This window comes from Theropithecus gelada, chromosome 4 (assembly GCF_003255815.1).
Source record: "Theropithecus gelada isolate Dixy chromosome 4, Tgel_1.0, whole genome shotgun sequence".
NCBI lineage: Eukaryota > Metazoa > Chordata > Mammalia > Primates > Cercopithecidae > Theropithecus > Theropithecus gelada.
The window spans coordinates 38,258,864-38,274,717 of record NC_037671.1 but is presented as its reverse complement, the minus strand read 5'-3'; the positions used below and the strand labels follow the sequence as shown (position 1 = coordinate 38,274,717).

Here is a 15,854-nt window from a genome sequence, read left to right as displayed (position 1 = left end):
GGAGTGCAGTGGCCAGATCTCAGCTCACTGCAAGCTCTGCCTCCCGGGTTTACGCCATTCTCCTGCCTCAGCCTCCTGAGTAGCTGGGACTACAGGCGCTCGCCACCGCGCCCGGCTAGTTTTTTGTATTTTTTTAGTAGAGACGGGGTTTCACTGGGTTAGCCAGGATGGTCTCGATCTCCTGACCTCGTGATCCACCTGTCTCGGCCTCCCAAAGTGCTGGGATTACAGGCTTGAGCCACCGCGCCCGGCCAATTTTTTTTTATTTTTAGTAGAGATGGTGTTTCACCATGTTGGCCAGGCTGGTCTCAAACTCCTGACCTCAGGTAATCTGCCTGGCTTGGCCTTCCAAAGTGCTGGGATTACAGGTGTGAGCCACCACACCTGGCCTAACCTAGTTTTATACAACTTATTGTGCTGTGTGCCTGCCTTTGTTTCCTTAAAAATAATCAGAAGAATTTTGGAGAAAAAAAGTGGCAGAAAAGAAAAGGCCTGATACAGATTTCCTGTGCTAATGAAAATAGTTTTTTTCTATAGCATCAGCAAAGGCCAACTGAAGCTAGAGCCAGAAGTTAGATCCAGCAACAGGCTGACATGTCACCTGGCTGGAGAGGCTTTGGGGTTACCTGTCTCAGTTCCACAGTGTCTGAAATGTTTGCCATCAGAGCTTTCTGAGTTTCAGTTATGGTGATCCATTTTCCTGAGTCCTTCCTACACTACTCTCATGTGATTCAGCCTTTCCATATCAGGCCACTCACTTTAGCTGTGAGTCAGCTGGGACGGGGAAAGAAAGAAGAAGGACGTTGATTGCATTGCTATTATTTTCAGCAATACATTTATATGGCAAATAGCAATGAGTAGTGAGAGGGAACCCAGTGGGAAGATGTGTTTTTCTCCCCATGTAAAAAATACAGAGAAAAATCAGAGAATCATTGCTGAGTGGTTCTTTGGTAAATTAGAATTGAGAGACTCCCTCCGTTCTTGCTTTTCTGTGCCATTGTTTTGATTTGTGGTTATAGTTTTGCCCCACCCCCTATTCCCATCACAGTGGAAAATGACACTGGTTTCTGTTGTTTTTATTACTAGGGGCTTACAAAATGGAAATTTACCAATAGAGGATATAATGAGTTCAGGACTATCCAGAGAGCATTGGGCTTATCAAGGAAACTATGCTTCTTAGTTTTCCACCTTTATTTTGCCAAGTGAGAATCACTGCTTACCAAGAGACACTGAGCCCAGAGTAGTCAACCCAACTGGGATAGGATCCAGAGCTGCTATATACAGCCTTGACTCATGTTTGTAGCTTTTTCTTTCTTTCTTTCCTTTTGATGGCCCCGAAGCAGAGAGAAACTAAAGCAGGAAAATGGGAAGTGATTATCTTTGTGTGAAGATGAAGCTCCACTGAAGCTGCTAGATGGGCAGTTACCCAAGCAGCAAACAGGAGAGTGAGGGGTGGGAAATGTATTTACATGGGAAGTAGGGTGGCTGGGATTTTAGAGCTGACACTGAGGAGCTACTAGGGCTTTTCTTTCCTTTTCTCGAGATGGAGTCTCGCTCTGTCGCCAGGCTGGAGTGCAGTGGTGCGATCGTGGCTCACTGCAATCTCTGTCTTCAAGTGATTCTTCTCCCTCAGCCTCCCAAGTAGCTGGAATTACAGGCATGAGCCACCACGCCCAGCTGATTTTTGTATTTTTAGGAGAGACAGGGTTTCACCATGTTGGCCAGGATGGTCTCCATCTTTTGACCTCGTGATCTGCCCGCCTCAGCCTCCCAAAGTGCTGGGATTACAGGTGTGAGCCACCGCGCCCGGCCAACTAGGGCTTTTCTAAATTGTGCAAGGAGAGGTTAAACTCAGGAGGAGATACAAATCAGATTTCAGGAGAATTCTTATTCACAGCACAGAGCAGTGGCAGTAAAGATTCAAATGCCCAGTACAATGTGGAACTTCTCAGGGAGCATCTTTCCATTCATTCAGGAAGTATTTATTGAGTATCTAGTATGTGTTTAGCACTTTGATAAGACTTGAAAATGTCAGTTCCACAAAAATACACTTGGGCTGAACTCAACTCCTTTTAAGAAAAACTGACATGCTTCTCACCAAGCAGAAGGCCTCAGTTGCAGACAGGGACCAATACATTCCTGATGGTTTCTCTCCAACTGGCTCTGTCTCCTCAGTTTGCATCTCTGGTAGGCGCAGGTGTGATGCTGCTCCTGATGGTGAAGATGGGACACTTTTTCTACGCACTGCCAAATGTAAGTAGAACTGATCAAATAACTAAGTCAACAATGACCAGGGCTCTGGATTGCTCGTTGGTGTGTGTGTGCGTGTGCGGGGGGCATCTCCAAGGAGAATTGCATTCAGATTATCCCCAATGGTTGCTCCAGCCTATCTCTAGTCCCTTTCATTCAAAATAATAGTATCTGCATCACAGGGTTAAGGGTTAAATGATGTGATATATATACACACACACACATATATTTATGTATAAGATCTATATGGTGTGTCGATAGATAGATGTAATAGTATTGCACCTATAGTAAACACTCAAGAAACATTAGTTATAGGGCCGGGCACCATGGCTGGCACCTGTAATCCCAGCACTTTGGGAGGCCAAGGTGGGCAGATTGCCTGAAGTCAGGAGTTCAAGACCCGCCTTGCCAACATGGAGAAACCCCGTCTCTACTAAAAATACAAAAATTAGCTGGTCATGGTGGTGCGTGCCTGTAATCCCAGCTACTTGAGGGGCTGAGGCAGGAGAATCTCTTGAACCTGGGAGGCAGAGATTGCAGTGAGCCGAGATCCCACCACTGCACTCGAGCCTGGGCTACAGAGCGAGACTCCGTCTGAAAAAAAAAAAAAAAAAAGCATTAGTTATAGGCCAAGAGTGGTGTAATCCTAGCACTTTGAGAGGCCAAGTTGGGCAGATCACTTGAGATCAGGAGTTCAAGATCAGCCGGGCCAACATGGCAAAACCCTGTCTCTACTAAAAATACAAAAATTAGCTGGGTGTGGTGGCAGATGCCTGTAATCCCAGCCACTCCAGAGGCTGAGGCAGGAGAATCACTTGAACCTGGGAGGCTGCAGTGAGCTGAGGTCATGCCATTGCACTCCAGCCTGGGTGACCGAGTGAGACTGTCTCAGTAAATAAATAAATAAGTTATTATTATTATAATTAAATCCTCTTTTTATTGCTTAAGCTACAAAGTAAGTTTCATAAGTAAGGATTCAGTGAAAAATGACCAAAATAGACTTCAGATGCCACACCAACATGGGCTTGGAAACTCACTGTGCATTCATGCCATCTGTTTTCCTACACTGCTTCCAGAAGGCCTTGTTCTGCATTTGTGTGAACTCAATCTTCCCATTGCTGCCACACTGCCTCTTGGTTAGTTCACAACACTAGAAGGCAGGTCTGAAAGTTATGCCTTAACTCGGTATTCAGCTAGGATGCCTCTATATACAAATGTGTCATTTCTTCCCTTTGTGTGAAACTGAGCAACTTGTGGTTAGAGATGCCAGGTTTGTTAATTACTAGCTATAATCCTTCTGTTCTTAAGTTACAGTAGGTCTATACTCAGTGACCATCATCTCCTTTTAAGTTTTCTTCATGTTCTTGTTAGCCATTTTTATATAGTACTTAAGGGAGGTGAGAGAAGGTTTATTTGTGGATGTAGCAGCTTGGTTACACACCGAGGTGGCTGTCCCTGAAGCTGGGGTGGTTGTAAATGTGATCTCCATCCTTCTGAATGCTTCCTTTCCACCTGGTGAATAGCAGGTTTCAGTAGAGCACCCACAAGGCTGCTGCTGCCTTCTGCTCATATGATTCAAGGACCTTAGAGCCAAGGCATGGAATCTATGTAAGGAGGGTGGAACTAGTAAGTTCAAATTGACACGCAAACGGTCCTCTGATTCCCAGTAGAGGTCATCTCCAGTTTCCACAGCACCTTTGTTGTTATCACTGTTGGAATCTATTTTAGGAGGGCCACTCACTAATTTACTTTGGATGTGGATATTTTTTCTTTACAACTAAATGAAGCAGAATTTTAAAATTCCAAACAAAAATGATCAGAGTTCACTGAAGGGTAGTGATAAAAGTTGGGACTCCTTTATTATAAACATGTTGGGGACAGAACAGCCCTTGCTTTTGGCTGCTATGTTACATCACATTACTTTTATAGCACCTAGTTAGCATGTTTCTGAGTGAGCAGTTGTGATTATAAGAAGATCAACAGAATAGTTGAATTACTGTAACAATAAGGTTCTGTGAGTACTAAGCTATAAATGACTTCTTCCTTTCTTGAAAAACTGTGAAGAGTTGCAAAACCCTTGTTAAGAGTCATTAGTAGAGCATTCAGGCTAGGATCTCAACTAGTTACAAGAGGACCAACACAAATTTTGAAAAACATGATACAAAATAATATATTCAATATTATTCCAATTTTGTGTGGAAGAAAAACACAGAACATACCAGTGGTTATCTCTGGGATAATGGAAATTATGTATGAATTTAACTCATCTTTATACCATGAGCATGTTTCACCTTAACATTTAGACGGATAAAAATGTTGCATATTGTTTTATGAAAAGATTTGTTTCCTCTCCATACTCCCTGCCTTACATCAAAAACCTTTCAAAAACCCTACGAGGTTGATTTTCTTTTCCTTCCCACTGTATTTCTTCAAACTGAAGGAAGTTTGGAGATTCTTGACTGGAAAGAAGATAGCATAGTGGCAAAGACGGTATGGTGGGAAAGAAGTAATTTCTGCCAACTTCATCTTTGCTTTTCCCTCCTCTACTGACCTGTTGTGTCTAACGGGTCACTGGGTACCCTCAGAAAGCCAGAGTAACCGTGGACTCAGCCATTCCTCATGGTAGGATTAGTTCTAATTCCCAGGCAGAGAATATAGAGGAGAGGACAGCTAGGAAAGGGCTAAGAAATTAAACCAATACAGGAATTTCATGACCACAAGAAAATCTTTTTTTTTTTTTTTGAGATGGGAGTCTCCCTCTGTTGCCCACGCTGGAGTGCAGTGGCATGATCTCAGCTCAGCTCACGTCAACCTCTGCCTCCCAGGTTCAAGTGATTTTCCTACCTCAGCCTCCGGAGTAGCCGGGATTACAGGCACCTGCCACCATGCCTGGCTAATTTTTGCATTTTTAGTAGAGACGGGGTTTCGCCATGTTGGCCAGGCTGGTCTTGAACTCCTGACCTCAGGTGATCCACCCACTTCAGCTTCCCAAAGTGCTGGGATTACAGGTGTGAGCAAAAATGTTTCTTTTTTTTTTTTCTTTTTGAGTTGAAGTTTCACTCTCGTTGCCCAGGCCGGAGTGCAATGACGCAATCTCAGCTCACGGCAACCTCTGCCTCCCAGGTTCAAGCGATTCTCCTGCCTCAGCCTCCCGAGTAGCTGGGATTCCAGGCATGTGCCATCACACCCAGCTAACTTTTTTGTATTTTTAGTAGAGACGGGGTTTCTCCATGTTGGTCAGGCTGGTCTCAAACGCCCGACCTCAGGTGATTCCACCCGCCTCGGCCTCCCAAAGTGCTGGGATTACAGGCGTGAGCCACTATGCCCAGCCAGGTGTGAGCAATAATGTTTCTTAAAAGTAGGTTAAATTCTACTTTGAAGCCCTGAAGATTTTTATATCCTTATGCGCATAAATCTTCATTTCCTCATATTTAGGAAACTTTCTTTCCATTATAAAAGTAAACATGCTCATTTTCAAAACTTTGGAAAATGCAAAATAGATAAAAATGTCATTCACAATCACAAATAAAACAACTATTAACATTTTGGCATCTATCCAACCAATATTATTTTCTATAAATGGATATCACTTTGCATAGTTGTAACCTAACTGTATAATTTTATATTCATTTTTATTTAATATATAGCATGATACTTCATTGTATAACATTTGACATTATTGGAAAATTAAGTTGTCTACAATTTTGTTATAAATAACAATGAGTAATTTTGTATGTCTACCTTTTTTTTTTTTTTTTTTTTTTGAGACAGGGTCTCACTCTCTTGCTCAGACTGGAGAGCAGTGGCCCAATCTCGGCTCACTGCAACCTCTGCCTCCCAGGCTCAAGAAATTCTCCTACCTCAGCCTCCCCAGTAGCTGGGATTACAGGCACATGCCACTACTGCCCAGCTAATTTTTGTATTTTTAGTAGAGACGAGGTTTCACTGTGTTGGCCAGGCTGGTCTCGAACTCCTGACCTCAAATTATCCACCCACCTTGGCTTCCCAAAGTGCTAGTATTACAGGCATGAGCCACCACACCTGGCACATCTACAGTTTTCTAGATTTAAGATTTTTTTTTTGAGACAGAGTCTCTGTCACCCAGGCTGGAGTACAGTGGTGTGATCTTGGCTCACTGCAACCTCCGCCTCCCAGGTTCAAGTGATTCTCATGCCTCAGCCTCCCGAGTAGCTGAGATTACAGGCATGTACCACCATGCCCAGCTAATTTTTGTATTTGTAGTAGAGACAGGTTTTTGCCACATTAGCTAAATTGGTCTGGAACTCCTGGCTTCAAGAGATCCGCCTGCCTCAGACTTCCAAAGTGCTGGGATTACAGACATGAGCCACTGTGTCTGGCCAAGATTTAGGATCAATTTCTAAAAGTAAAACAAAGATTTTGTGTGAAAACATATCAGCATTTCTGGATATATTGTCAAGTGATTTTCCCAAAGGGCACTGCCGTATTATACTCAACAACCATGTATAAAGGGTATTATCAATGCTTTTATTTTATTTTTTTGAGATAGAGTCTTGCTCCTTCACTGGGCTGGAGTGCAGTGGCACGATCACAGCTCACTGCAACCTCCATCTCCTAGGCTTAAGTGATCCTCCCACCTCAGTCTCCCGAGTAGCTGGGACTATAGTTGCATGCCACCACACCTGGTTAATTTAATTTTTTTTTTTTTTTTTGTAGAGATGACATCTCACTATGTCACCCAGGCTGGTCTCGAACTCCTGGGCTCAAGTGATCCTCCTGCCTCAGCCTCACAAAGTGCTGGGATTACAGGCATGAGCCACCACACTTGGCTATTAGTATTTTAAATTTGCTCATTTAATTTGATAAACAAAATGGTATTTCATTAGTGAAATATATACTGAAATATATTACAGTATATTATGATTCAACATGAAGAAAAGCCCAGTTGGAATTGTTTTAGAGTTTCTGTGAGTGTAAGTTCTCTTAATTTATCATCCCATCTGAGAATGGTTTCTAGATAATGTAGGTAACAGATATGTCAAGCAAACCAGACAAGGCAAGGCCAAGTAGCCAAAGGCACCAGCTCCCATGGGTCTTGTTCCACACACCAAAAGTAACACAGAAACAGAAGGGGATAGATGACCATAACCTTTAGCTATGCCTGGTGAGATGTCAGAGCCCTGGCACCTGCGAGTGGTTGACTTGTGGGTTGGGAAAAAGAATTTACTGACAATAGTATTTGAAATAGGTTTGGAAAAGGAAAGTTTATTAGAAGGGAAGAACACTGCAAAAGGATGCAGTGAGGCACCTCAGCAAGAGGACTGAGTGCGCTATGGTGGGTTTTCCTTAGGAGCATTTGTGGACCTTAAGGCGGGAGCTTAGGGTTGTAAAACGAGTTTCAGCACAGTATTCCAGAGATGTATAGAAATTTTTGTTACTTACAAAAGTTGAAAGAGGCCTGGAATCACATGCCAATTTTAGATATTAGGGAAGTTTGACTACTTCTAAATTCCTAGATAAGGAGTTTTGCCTCCGGATGGCCTGTTGGATGGTCATTAGGTGGTCTTTGCTCCCTTCTATATTGCTCAGATAAGAAGTTTTTGTCTGCGGGGCCTGTTCAATGCTAAGGAGGTGATTTTCACTTTCCTCAAGTTACTCTTCCTCTCACTGTCTATGAGAGTAATGAACTATCTGAATCTACAAGGGGCCATTGTCAGCTTTCCTGGCTGAATCAGTCAGGCCTTGACCTTGGCCTGAACTTGCCTTGTGTTTTTGGCAAATTAAGGAGGAGCGCAAAGAAAAATGTAGAGACAAAATTAGCCGTGAGTGATGGCATGCACCTGTAGTCCCAGCTACTTGGGAGGTTGAGTGGGGAGGACGTCTTGAGCCCAGGAGTTTGAGGCTGCAGTGAGCTATGATGGCACGCCACTCTACTCCAGCCTGGGCAAGAGCGAGACCCTGTATCAAAAAGGAAGAGAAAAGAGAAAGAGAAAATTTATTTGATTGGACAATGAGTTGGAACATAGACATGGTATTCATATAAAATATCAATGTAAAATATCTCAAAGTGGCAAGGCTAACTTTTTGTGATTCCATGGTGGGGATTTATGAGTTTTACACCCCAAAGGGAATATGAACCAGGATTTATCTTTTCCCCTCAGGCTGTGCTGGCTGGTATTATTCTGAGCAACGTTGTTCCCTACCTTGAAACCATTTCTAACCTACCCAGTCTGTGGAGGCAGGACCAATATGACTGTGTGAGTGTAGATGCCCTGGTTGAGGAAGGGGAGGGCAGAAGGGAGGTTGGAGAGAGGGAGAAAGAATAAACAAAAGAGATCTGCCATGGACCTAAAGAACACAAACAGCTCTTTGATGCCTAGTACTCCAGTTTTGCTTTACAAAGGAGAGTCAAGGTTGTTGGTGCAAGAAAACACGAAGACCTCATTCCAACTATGCAAAATTAAATGAAAGGGATTAAGTGGCTACAGTTACATCCAAATCTAGCAAAAAGGATTTGTCGTTCACTGCATATTTGAATGACTTGTTTTGTTTTGTTTTGAGACGGAGTCTCGCTCTGTCGCCCAGGCTGGAGTGCAGTGGCGCAATCTCAGCTCACTGCAAGCTCCACCTCCCGGGTTCATGCCATTCTCCTGCCTCAGCCTCCTGAGTAGCTGGGACTACAGGCGCCTGCCACCACGCCTGGTTAATTTTTGTATTTTTAGTAGAGACGGGATTTCACCATATTGACCAGGCTGTTCTCAAACTCCGGACCTTGTGATCTGCCTGCCTCGGCCTCCCAAAGTTCTGGGATTACAGGCGTGAGCCACCGCGCCCAGCCTTGAATGATTTTTAATCCAGTTAATGTAAATACATTTTAGGATATGAGTCTCCAATCCCAATTAGAGAAGGAAGTGTCTTGTCAGGCAGAATAACTGCTGGAGCACACTGCTTCTCTCTGGAGCACAAAACCAGAGGTCAGAAAGGGGAAACGGCAAGAAATAAAAGGTGGAGGATAGACTGTGATGACAGGAGGACCCAGGAGAGGCAGAGAAATATGAAAGGGGGTAACTTTTGGAGCCAGATCCCTGAGAGCTAACAGGAGATGTGTACACTGCACAGATAGAGCTGCTATTCCAGAAGGAGGCATAACACTTCAAACAGGATGGAAGAGAATAAGGAAACGTTGAGTACAGATACTGACAAGTGGCAGGTGGTGAGGAAAGTAGATATTTAAGGGAATTTCAGCCTATTTTTCTTCTGTGTAGATGAAGTAATGGAGAAGGTGCTGGGGTAGGGACTTGAAAAGGATGGTAAAGATTTGCAACAATCCTTATAGGTCTTAAAATAGCAGCTACCATTTGGTGAGTATGCTAGTTGGTTTTGCAAATGGTATTCCTAATCTCAACAAAGCCTATAAGGTAGACATTATTACTATTTTGCACATGAGGAAATTGAAGTTTTGAGAGAGATTTGAAGACAGAGGCGACCAGGGATGCATAAAAGAATTGCTAGGCATCCTTGAGGGCCCCAGTTCATGTGGCTATGGAATATTTCTCTAAAGCCCAGGTGTAGTAAGGGAGAGGGTAAAGGTGAGTTGAGAAACAGGACTGATCATTTTCTCAGTTGTACTTGTTTCCATGATCTTCCTTTTTCCCTCATTCCCTTTTCCATAAGGCTCTTTGGATGATGACATTCTCATCTTCAATTTTCCTGGGACTGGACATTGGACTAATTATCTCAGTAGTTTCTGCTTTCTTCATCACCAGTGTTCGTTCACACAGGTACTTTGCCTCAGGTAATAGGAGGTTAACAAGGCAAGGTAAGGCAACTCTGACCTAAAGGCAAGTGCATTTCCTTTCAGAGCTAAGATTCTTCTCCTGGGTCAAATACCTAACACCAACATTTATAGAAGCGTCAATGATTATCGGGAGGTAAGAATCCAAATCGGTCCTATTTCTCTGCCTAAGGGATAGGGTGGGCCCCACCTCATGCTCAGTTTTTCTACAAAATCCCTTGCCATTGTTTCCTGCACTGCAGATACACATTTACAAAGGAGGGGGATGTGATGTACACTGGTAGAGATGGGTCCTTTGGTTTTGTTTTTTTTTTGGAGACAGAGTCTTGCTCTGTCACCCAAGCTGGATAGTGTAGTGGCTCAATCTCGGTTCACTGCAACCTCCACCTCCCAGGTTCAAGAAATTCTCCTGCCTCAGCATCCCCAGTAGCTGGGATTACAGGCATGCCCCATCATACCCCGCTAATTTTTTGTATTTTAGTAGAGATGGGGCTTCACCATGTTGCCCAAGCTGGTCTTGGACTCCTGAGCTCAGGCAATCTGCTTGCCTCAGCCTTCCAGAGTGCTAGGATTACAGACATGACTCACCACGCCCGGCCAAGATGGGCTCTTAAGTAGCTAAATTCTTATAGTATTGCAGCCAGTTAAAGATTATTAGTAAATGTACTTTAAGGAGAGTTTGGCCAAGAAAAAGAAAGGAGTAAGGAAATGGAGGGAGAAAGAAGACAGCAGGAAAAGCAGAGGGTGAAAATGGGAGGAAATAATTTTCTAGTTCTTGTCTCTAATAAAGAAGAATACAGGCCGGGTGCGTTGGCTCATACCTGTAATTCCAGCACTTTGGGAGGCCAGGCGTTTGAGACCAGTGTGGCTAACATGGTGAAACCCCGTCTCTACTAAAAATGCAAAAATTAGCAGGGCGTGACGGCAGGTGCCTGTAATCCCAGCTACTCAGGAGGCTGAGGCAGGAGAATTGCTTGAACCCGAGAGGTGGAAGTTGCAGTGAGCCAAGATCACGCCATTGCACTCCAGCCTGGGCGACACAGTGAGACTCTGTCTCAAAAAAACAAAATAAAAAATAAAAAAGAAGAATACAGACTCTAGGAGCTTCTAAGGATATATTATTCTTGCTCCATAAAAGAACTGAGAAATTTCCCTCAACTTCACATTTTGTCTTGCAGATCATCACCATTCCTGGGGTGAAAATCTTCCAGTGCTGCAGCTCAATTACATTTGTAAATGTTTACTACCTAAAGCATAAGCTGTTAAAAGAGGTAACTGCCCTCCTGCCCACCTTTCTTTCTTGACCTGCCCATCCGCCCCCCCCCCCCGCACTGGCATCCCTCTCCCACTCTTTCACCTTCTGTTCCACCATTCTCCCTCTGGATGAAACCTCTCATGTCTTTCAGGTTGGTATGGTAAGGGTGCCTCTTAAAGAAGAAGAAATTTTCAGCTTGTTTAATTCAAGTGACACCAGCCTACAGGGAGAAAAGATTTGCAGGTGCTTCTGCAACTGTGATGATCTGGAGCCACTGCCCAGGGTTAGAAATGCCTTTTCTTTCCTGTATTTTTCTCCATACTTTATAAAGAAGTACACTAGTCATTTCTTAAAAAAAAAAAAAAGTCAAAACCACTAAGGGATTTTGACTTTTAGATGGACCATGGAGAATTCAGAAATTAAGATAGAAAGTTCCTCTCACCTTGGCAGCTTGACTGGAAAAAAAAAAAAAAAAAAGGCACAAAGATCCCCCTTGAGGTTCAGGTTTTCACATGAAAGTAGGTGGGAAGTGTTCTGACTTCTACTGGATGACCAGTGACCAGAATACAGTTTGCCTGTTGAGACTGAAATAGTTGCACCTATTTCCCTGGCTTTTAGCTGCCTAGCTTTAGATTTCTGAAAATAAGTGACTTAAAGATTGTTTTCTGATTCCAACTAGGGCAGGGTCAAGGTTGCTGTACTTCTCAAGGATCTGCCAGGGTCTCCTGATGTCTTCCTGTGGCCAAGAAAATGATGATGGGAGATAGGGGGAAAGGAGCGGGGAGGATGAGCACAGGCTGCTATTTCAGAAGGGAATTTTACAGCATTTGAAGGTTATTTTCACTGATGAGAATTACAGAGTGTTCGTTATTTCCAACCTGGACTTGGTATAAGCAGTCCCTTCCCTCAGAGCAGGATTGCTCATTTCTAGCTTTTGGGTATTTCGGCAATCACCTAGTCTATAGCGCGCGCTCTGGAGGGGCGGCTCTCTCTATACACACAGATTTATATCCTCCCCCACAACACACACACACAAACGCCTCCACCTGCCACGCAGGTGCTTGCAAAACCCTAAGCATCCACTCTTGTTCCCACACATTCTAATGGAGCATAGGTTCTACTGAGCTACTGAGACGGGGTTTCACCATGTTGGCCAAGCTAGTCTCGAACTCCTGACCTCAGACGATCCACCCGCCTCAGCCTCCCAAAGTGCTGGGATTACAGAGGTGAGCCACCACACCTGGCTTGTTTATTTTCTTCCATAATAGTGATATATCTTAAAATTGACAAAATAGCATAGTGAATCATGCAATATATCACATAGCTGTCTTTTAAATTGTATGTTTAGATTCCAACAGCCCTGAGTAGCTGGGATTACAGGTATGTGCCACCACGCCTGGCTAATTTTGTATTTTTAGTAGAGATGGGGTTTCACCATATTGGTCAGGCTGGTCTTGAGCTCCAGACCTCAGGTGATCCACCCACCTTGGCCTCCCAAAGTGCTGGGATTACAGGTGTGAGTCACCACGCCCAGCTAGATTCTAACAGCTCTTAAGACTTCAAGTAAGGGGAGATTGGCATAAGCACAAAAGCCAGAAAAACTTTATAGTAGCAACGGACTATGCTGGGAAATTTATGAGAGAATTTTGGATTGATGTTGGGTAGGAAAAAAAAAAAAGAGGATTCCCAGTCCATGGACAGGCTTGGACAGACACCAAGGTAGAAATAAATGTGGGGCTCTTAGGATAACAGACTTAGCCTGGGAAGTAAGGTCAGGAAGATAAGACATGAGGGGATTGTAAGAAAGATAATAACGTAGAGTAGGCTGGGCACGGTGGCTTACGCCTGTAATCCCAGCACTTTGGGAGGCCGAGGCGGGCAGATTACAAGGTCAGGAGGTCGAGACCATCCTGGCTAACACAGTGAAACCCTGTCTCTACTAAAGAATACAAAAAATTAGCCGGGTGTAGTGGTGAGCGCCTATAGTCCCAGCTACTCCGGAGGCTGAGGCAGGAGAATGGCGTGAACCCGGGAGGCGGCGGAGCTTGCAGTGAGCGGAGATCGCGCCGCTGCACTCCAGCCTGGGTGACAAGGCAAGACTCCGTCTCAAAAAAAAAAAAAAAAAGAATGTAGAGTAGATGAAGGAGAGAAAAGAAGGATCTCAGACAGCTGGGCATGGTGGCTCACGCCCATAATCCCAGAACTTTGGGAGGCCAAGGCAGGCGGATCACCTGAGGTCAGGAGTTCAAAACTAGCCTGGCCAACATGGTGAAACCCCGTCTCTACTAAAAATACAAAATTAGCCGGGCGTGGTGGCCCGTGCCTGTAATCCCAGCTACTCGGGAGGCTGAGGCAGGAGAATTGCTTGAACCCAGGAGGCGGAAGTTCAGTGAGCCAGAATCTGTGCCATTGCACTCCAGCCTGGGCGACAAGAGCGAAACTCCGTCTCAAAAACAAAACAAACAAACAAAAAAAAGTGGCTCTCAGAGAATTCCCTCTGCCTAGAGGAGCTCCCATCTCCCTGCCACTGAACCAACCCTGGCCTGTTCCCCATATGCCTGGCCCCAGTGACCTTGGGAACAGCTCTCTCCTTTGAACTGCAAACTGCAGCATTAGCATCTATCCACACCACTTTTCTTTTCTTTTCTGCTATACAATATATACTACCTCATATTGTTTTTAGCTTTAAATTTTTAAAATTTATTTAACAAGAAACATTGTTAGAATAACATTAAAAAAAAAAAAATAGAAACATCGCCCAGAATTACAACACTTTAGCAAAGGAATTCTCATTATTCCATGTGCCTTATAGTTCTCGTCCATATATATTCTTACTTATCATTTTTTTGTGAGACGGAGTTTTGCTCTTGTTACCCAGGCTGGAGTGCGACAGCGCAACCTTGGCTCACCACAAACTCCACTTCCTGGGTTCAAGCAATTTTCCTGCCTCAGCCTCCCAAGTAGCTGGGATTACAGGCATTCACCACCCCTACCCGGCTAATTTTTTTTTTTTTTTTTTTTTGAGACGGAGTCTCGCTCTGTCGCCCAGGCTGGAGTGCAGTGGCTGGATCTCAGCTCACTGCAAGCTCCGCCTCCCGGGTTCACGCCGTTCTCCTGCCTCAGCCTCCCGAATAGCTGGGACTACAGGCGCCCGCCACCTCACCCAGCTAGTTTTTTGTATTTTTAGTAGAGACGGGGTTTCACCGTGTTAGCCAGAATGGTCTCGATCTCCAGACCTCATGATCCACCCGTTTCGGCCTCCCAAAGTGCTGGGATTACAGGCTTGAGCCACCGCGCCCGGCCTAATTTTGTATTTTTAATAGAGATGTGGTTTCTCCATGTTGGTCAGGCTGGTCTTGAACCCCCAACCTCAGGTGATCTGCCTGCCTTGGCCTCCCACAGTGCTTGGCTTACAGACGTGAGCCACCCACCCACCCCCCAGCATTTTTTTTTTTGTTGTTGTTGAGATGGAGTGTCACTCTTGTTGCCCAGCTGGAGTGCAATGGCACAATTTCAGCTCACTGCGACCTCTGCCTTCTGGGTTCAAGCGATTCTCCTGCCTCAGCCTCCTAAGTAGCTGGGATTACAGGCATGCATCACCACGCCCGGCTAATTTTGTATTTTTAGTAGAGATGGGGTTTCGCTATGTTGGTCAGGCTGGTCTCGAACTCCTGACCTCAGATGATCCACCCACCTCGGCCTCCCAAAGTTCTGGGATTACAGGTGTGAGCCACCATGCCTGGCCTTACTTACCCCTTTAATGAACATGTGCATACTGCCAGGTAGAGTCTGGTTCCTGTGAATGCAGAGTCTACATTTTCATCCTGCACATCATTGTGTTCCTGGTCCTTGGTACTGTCCTTAAGCTATAGCAGGCAGTCTGGGCGTTTAGGAGATTGATGCAGTGGTAAAGACAGCCTTGCTCATGTAATTTTTTTTTTTTTTTGGAGATAAGGTCTTGCTCTGTTGCTCAATCTGGAGTGTAGTGGTGTGGTCACAGCTCACTGCAGCCTCGACCTCCCAGGCTCAAGCAATCCTCTCACCTCAGCCTCCCAAGTACCTGTGACAATAGGCGTGTGCCAGCTTTCTTTTTTTTCTTTTTTTTTTTGGCGGGGGGTGGGGGGCAGGGCGCAACAGGGTCTCACTCTGTCACCCAGGCTGGAGTGTGCATTGGTGCAATCTTGGCTCACTGCAACCTTCACCTCCCAGGCTCAAGCAATCCTTCCACCTCAGCCTCCCCAGTAGGTGGGACTACAGGCTCACCAACACACCCAGCTTTTTTTTTTTTTTTTTTTTTTTTTTGTATTTTTTGTAGAGACAGGTTTTTGCCGTGTTGCCCAGGGTGGTTTCGAACTGCTGAGCTCAAGGGATCCACCTGCTTCAACCTTCCAAAGTGCTAGAATTATAGGCTTGAGCCATCGCACCCAGGCTTCAAGTGCTTTTTGTCTTCTTAAGGAAGTCTGAAAGGAGACTATTGCACTGATAAAGGAAGGGGATGCTGAGACGAGGGACTGATGGGGAAAAAATACTTCACACAAAGTATTAGTAGGCACTGGAGACTAACTAGGACCCAAG

The 15,854-nt window shown here is 44.7% G+C and overlaps 1 protein-coding gene across 3 annotated transcripts in view; it reads left to right on the top strand.

Moving 5' to 3' along the window:
- The window catches only part of SLC26A8 (solute carrier family 26 member 8), an 81,467-nt gene that overhangs the window by 53,662 nt on the left and 11,951 nt on the right, over positions 1-15,854 (top strand). For all 3 annotated transcript variants that reach the window (XM_025382646.1, XM_025382647.1, XM_025382648.1), the window contains 6 exons: positions 2,176-2,253; positions 8,391-8,486; positions 9,904-10,010; positions 10,091-10,160; positions 11,203-11,295; positions 11,431-11,562. In XM_025382646.1, coding sequence (XP_025238431.1) covers positions 2,176-2,253; positions 8,391-8,486; positions 9,904-10,010; positions 10,091-10,160; positions 11,203-11,295; positions 11,431-11,562 — 576 coding nt within the window. The remainder of the gene's footprint in view (positions 1-2,175; positions 2,254-8,390; positions 8,487-9,903; positions 10,011-10,090; positions 10,161-11,202; positions 11,296-11,430; positions 11,563-15,854) is intronic.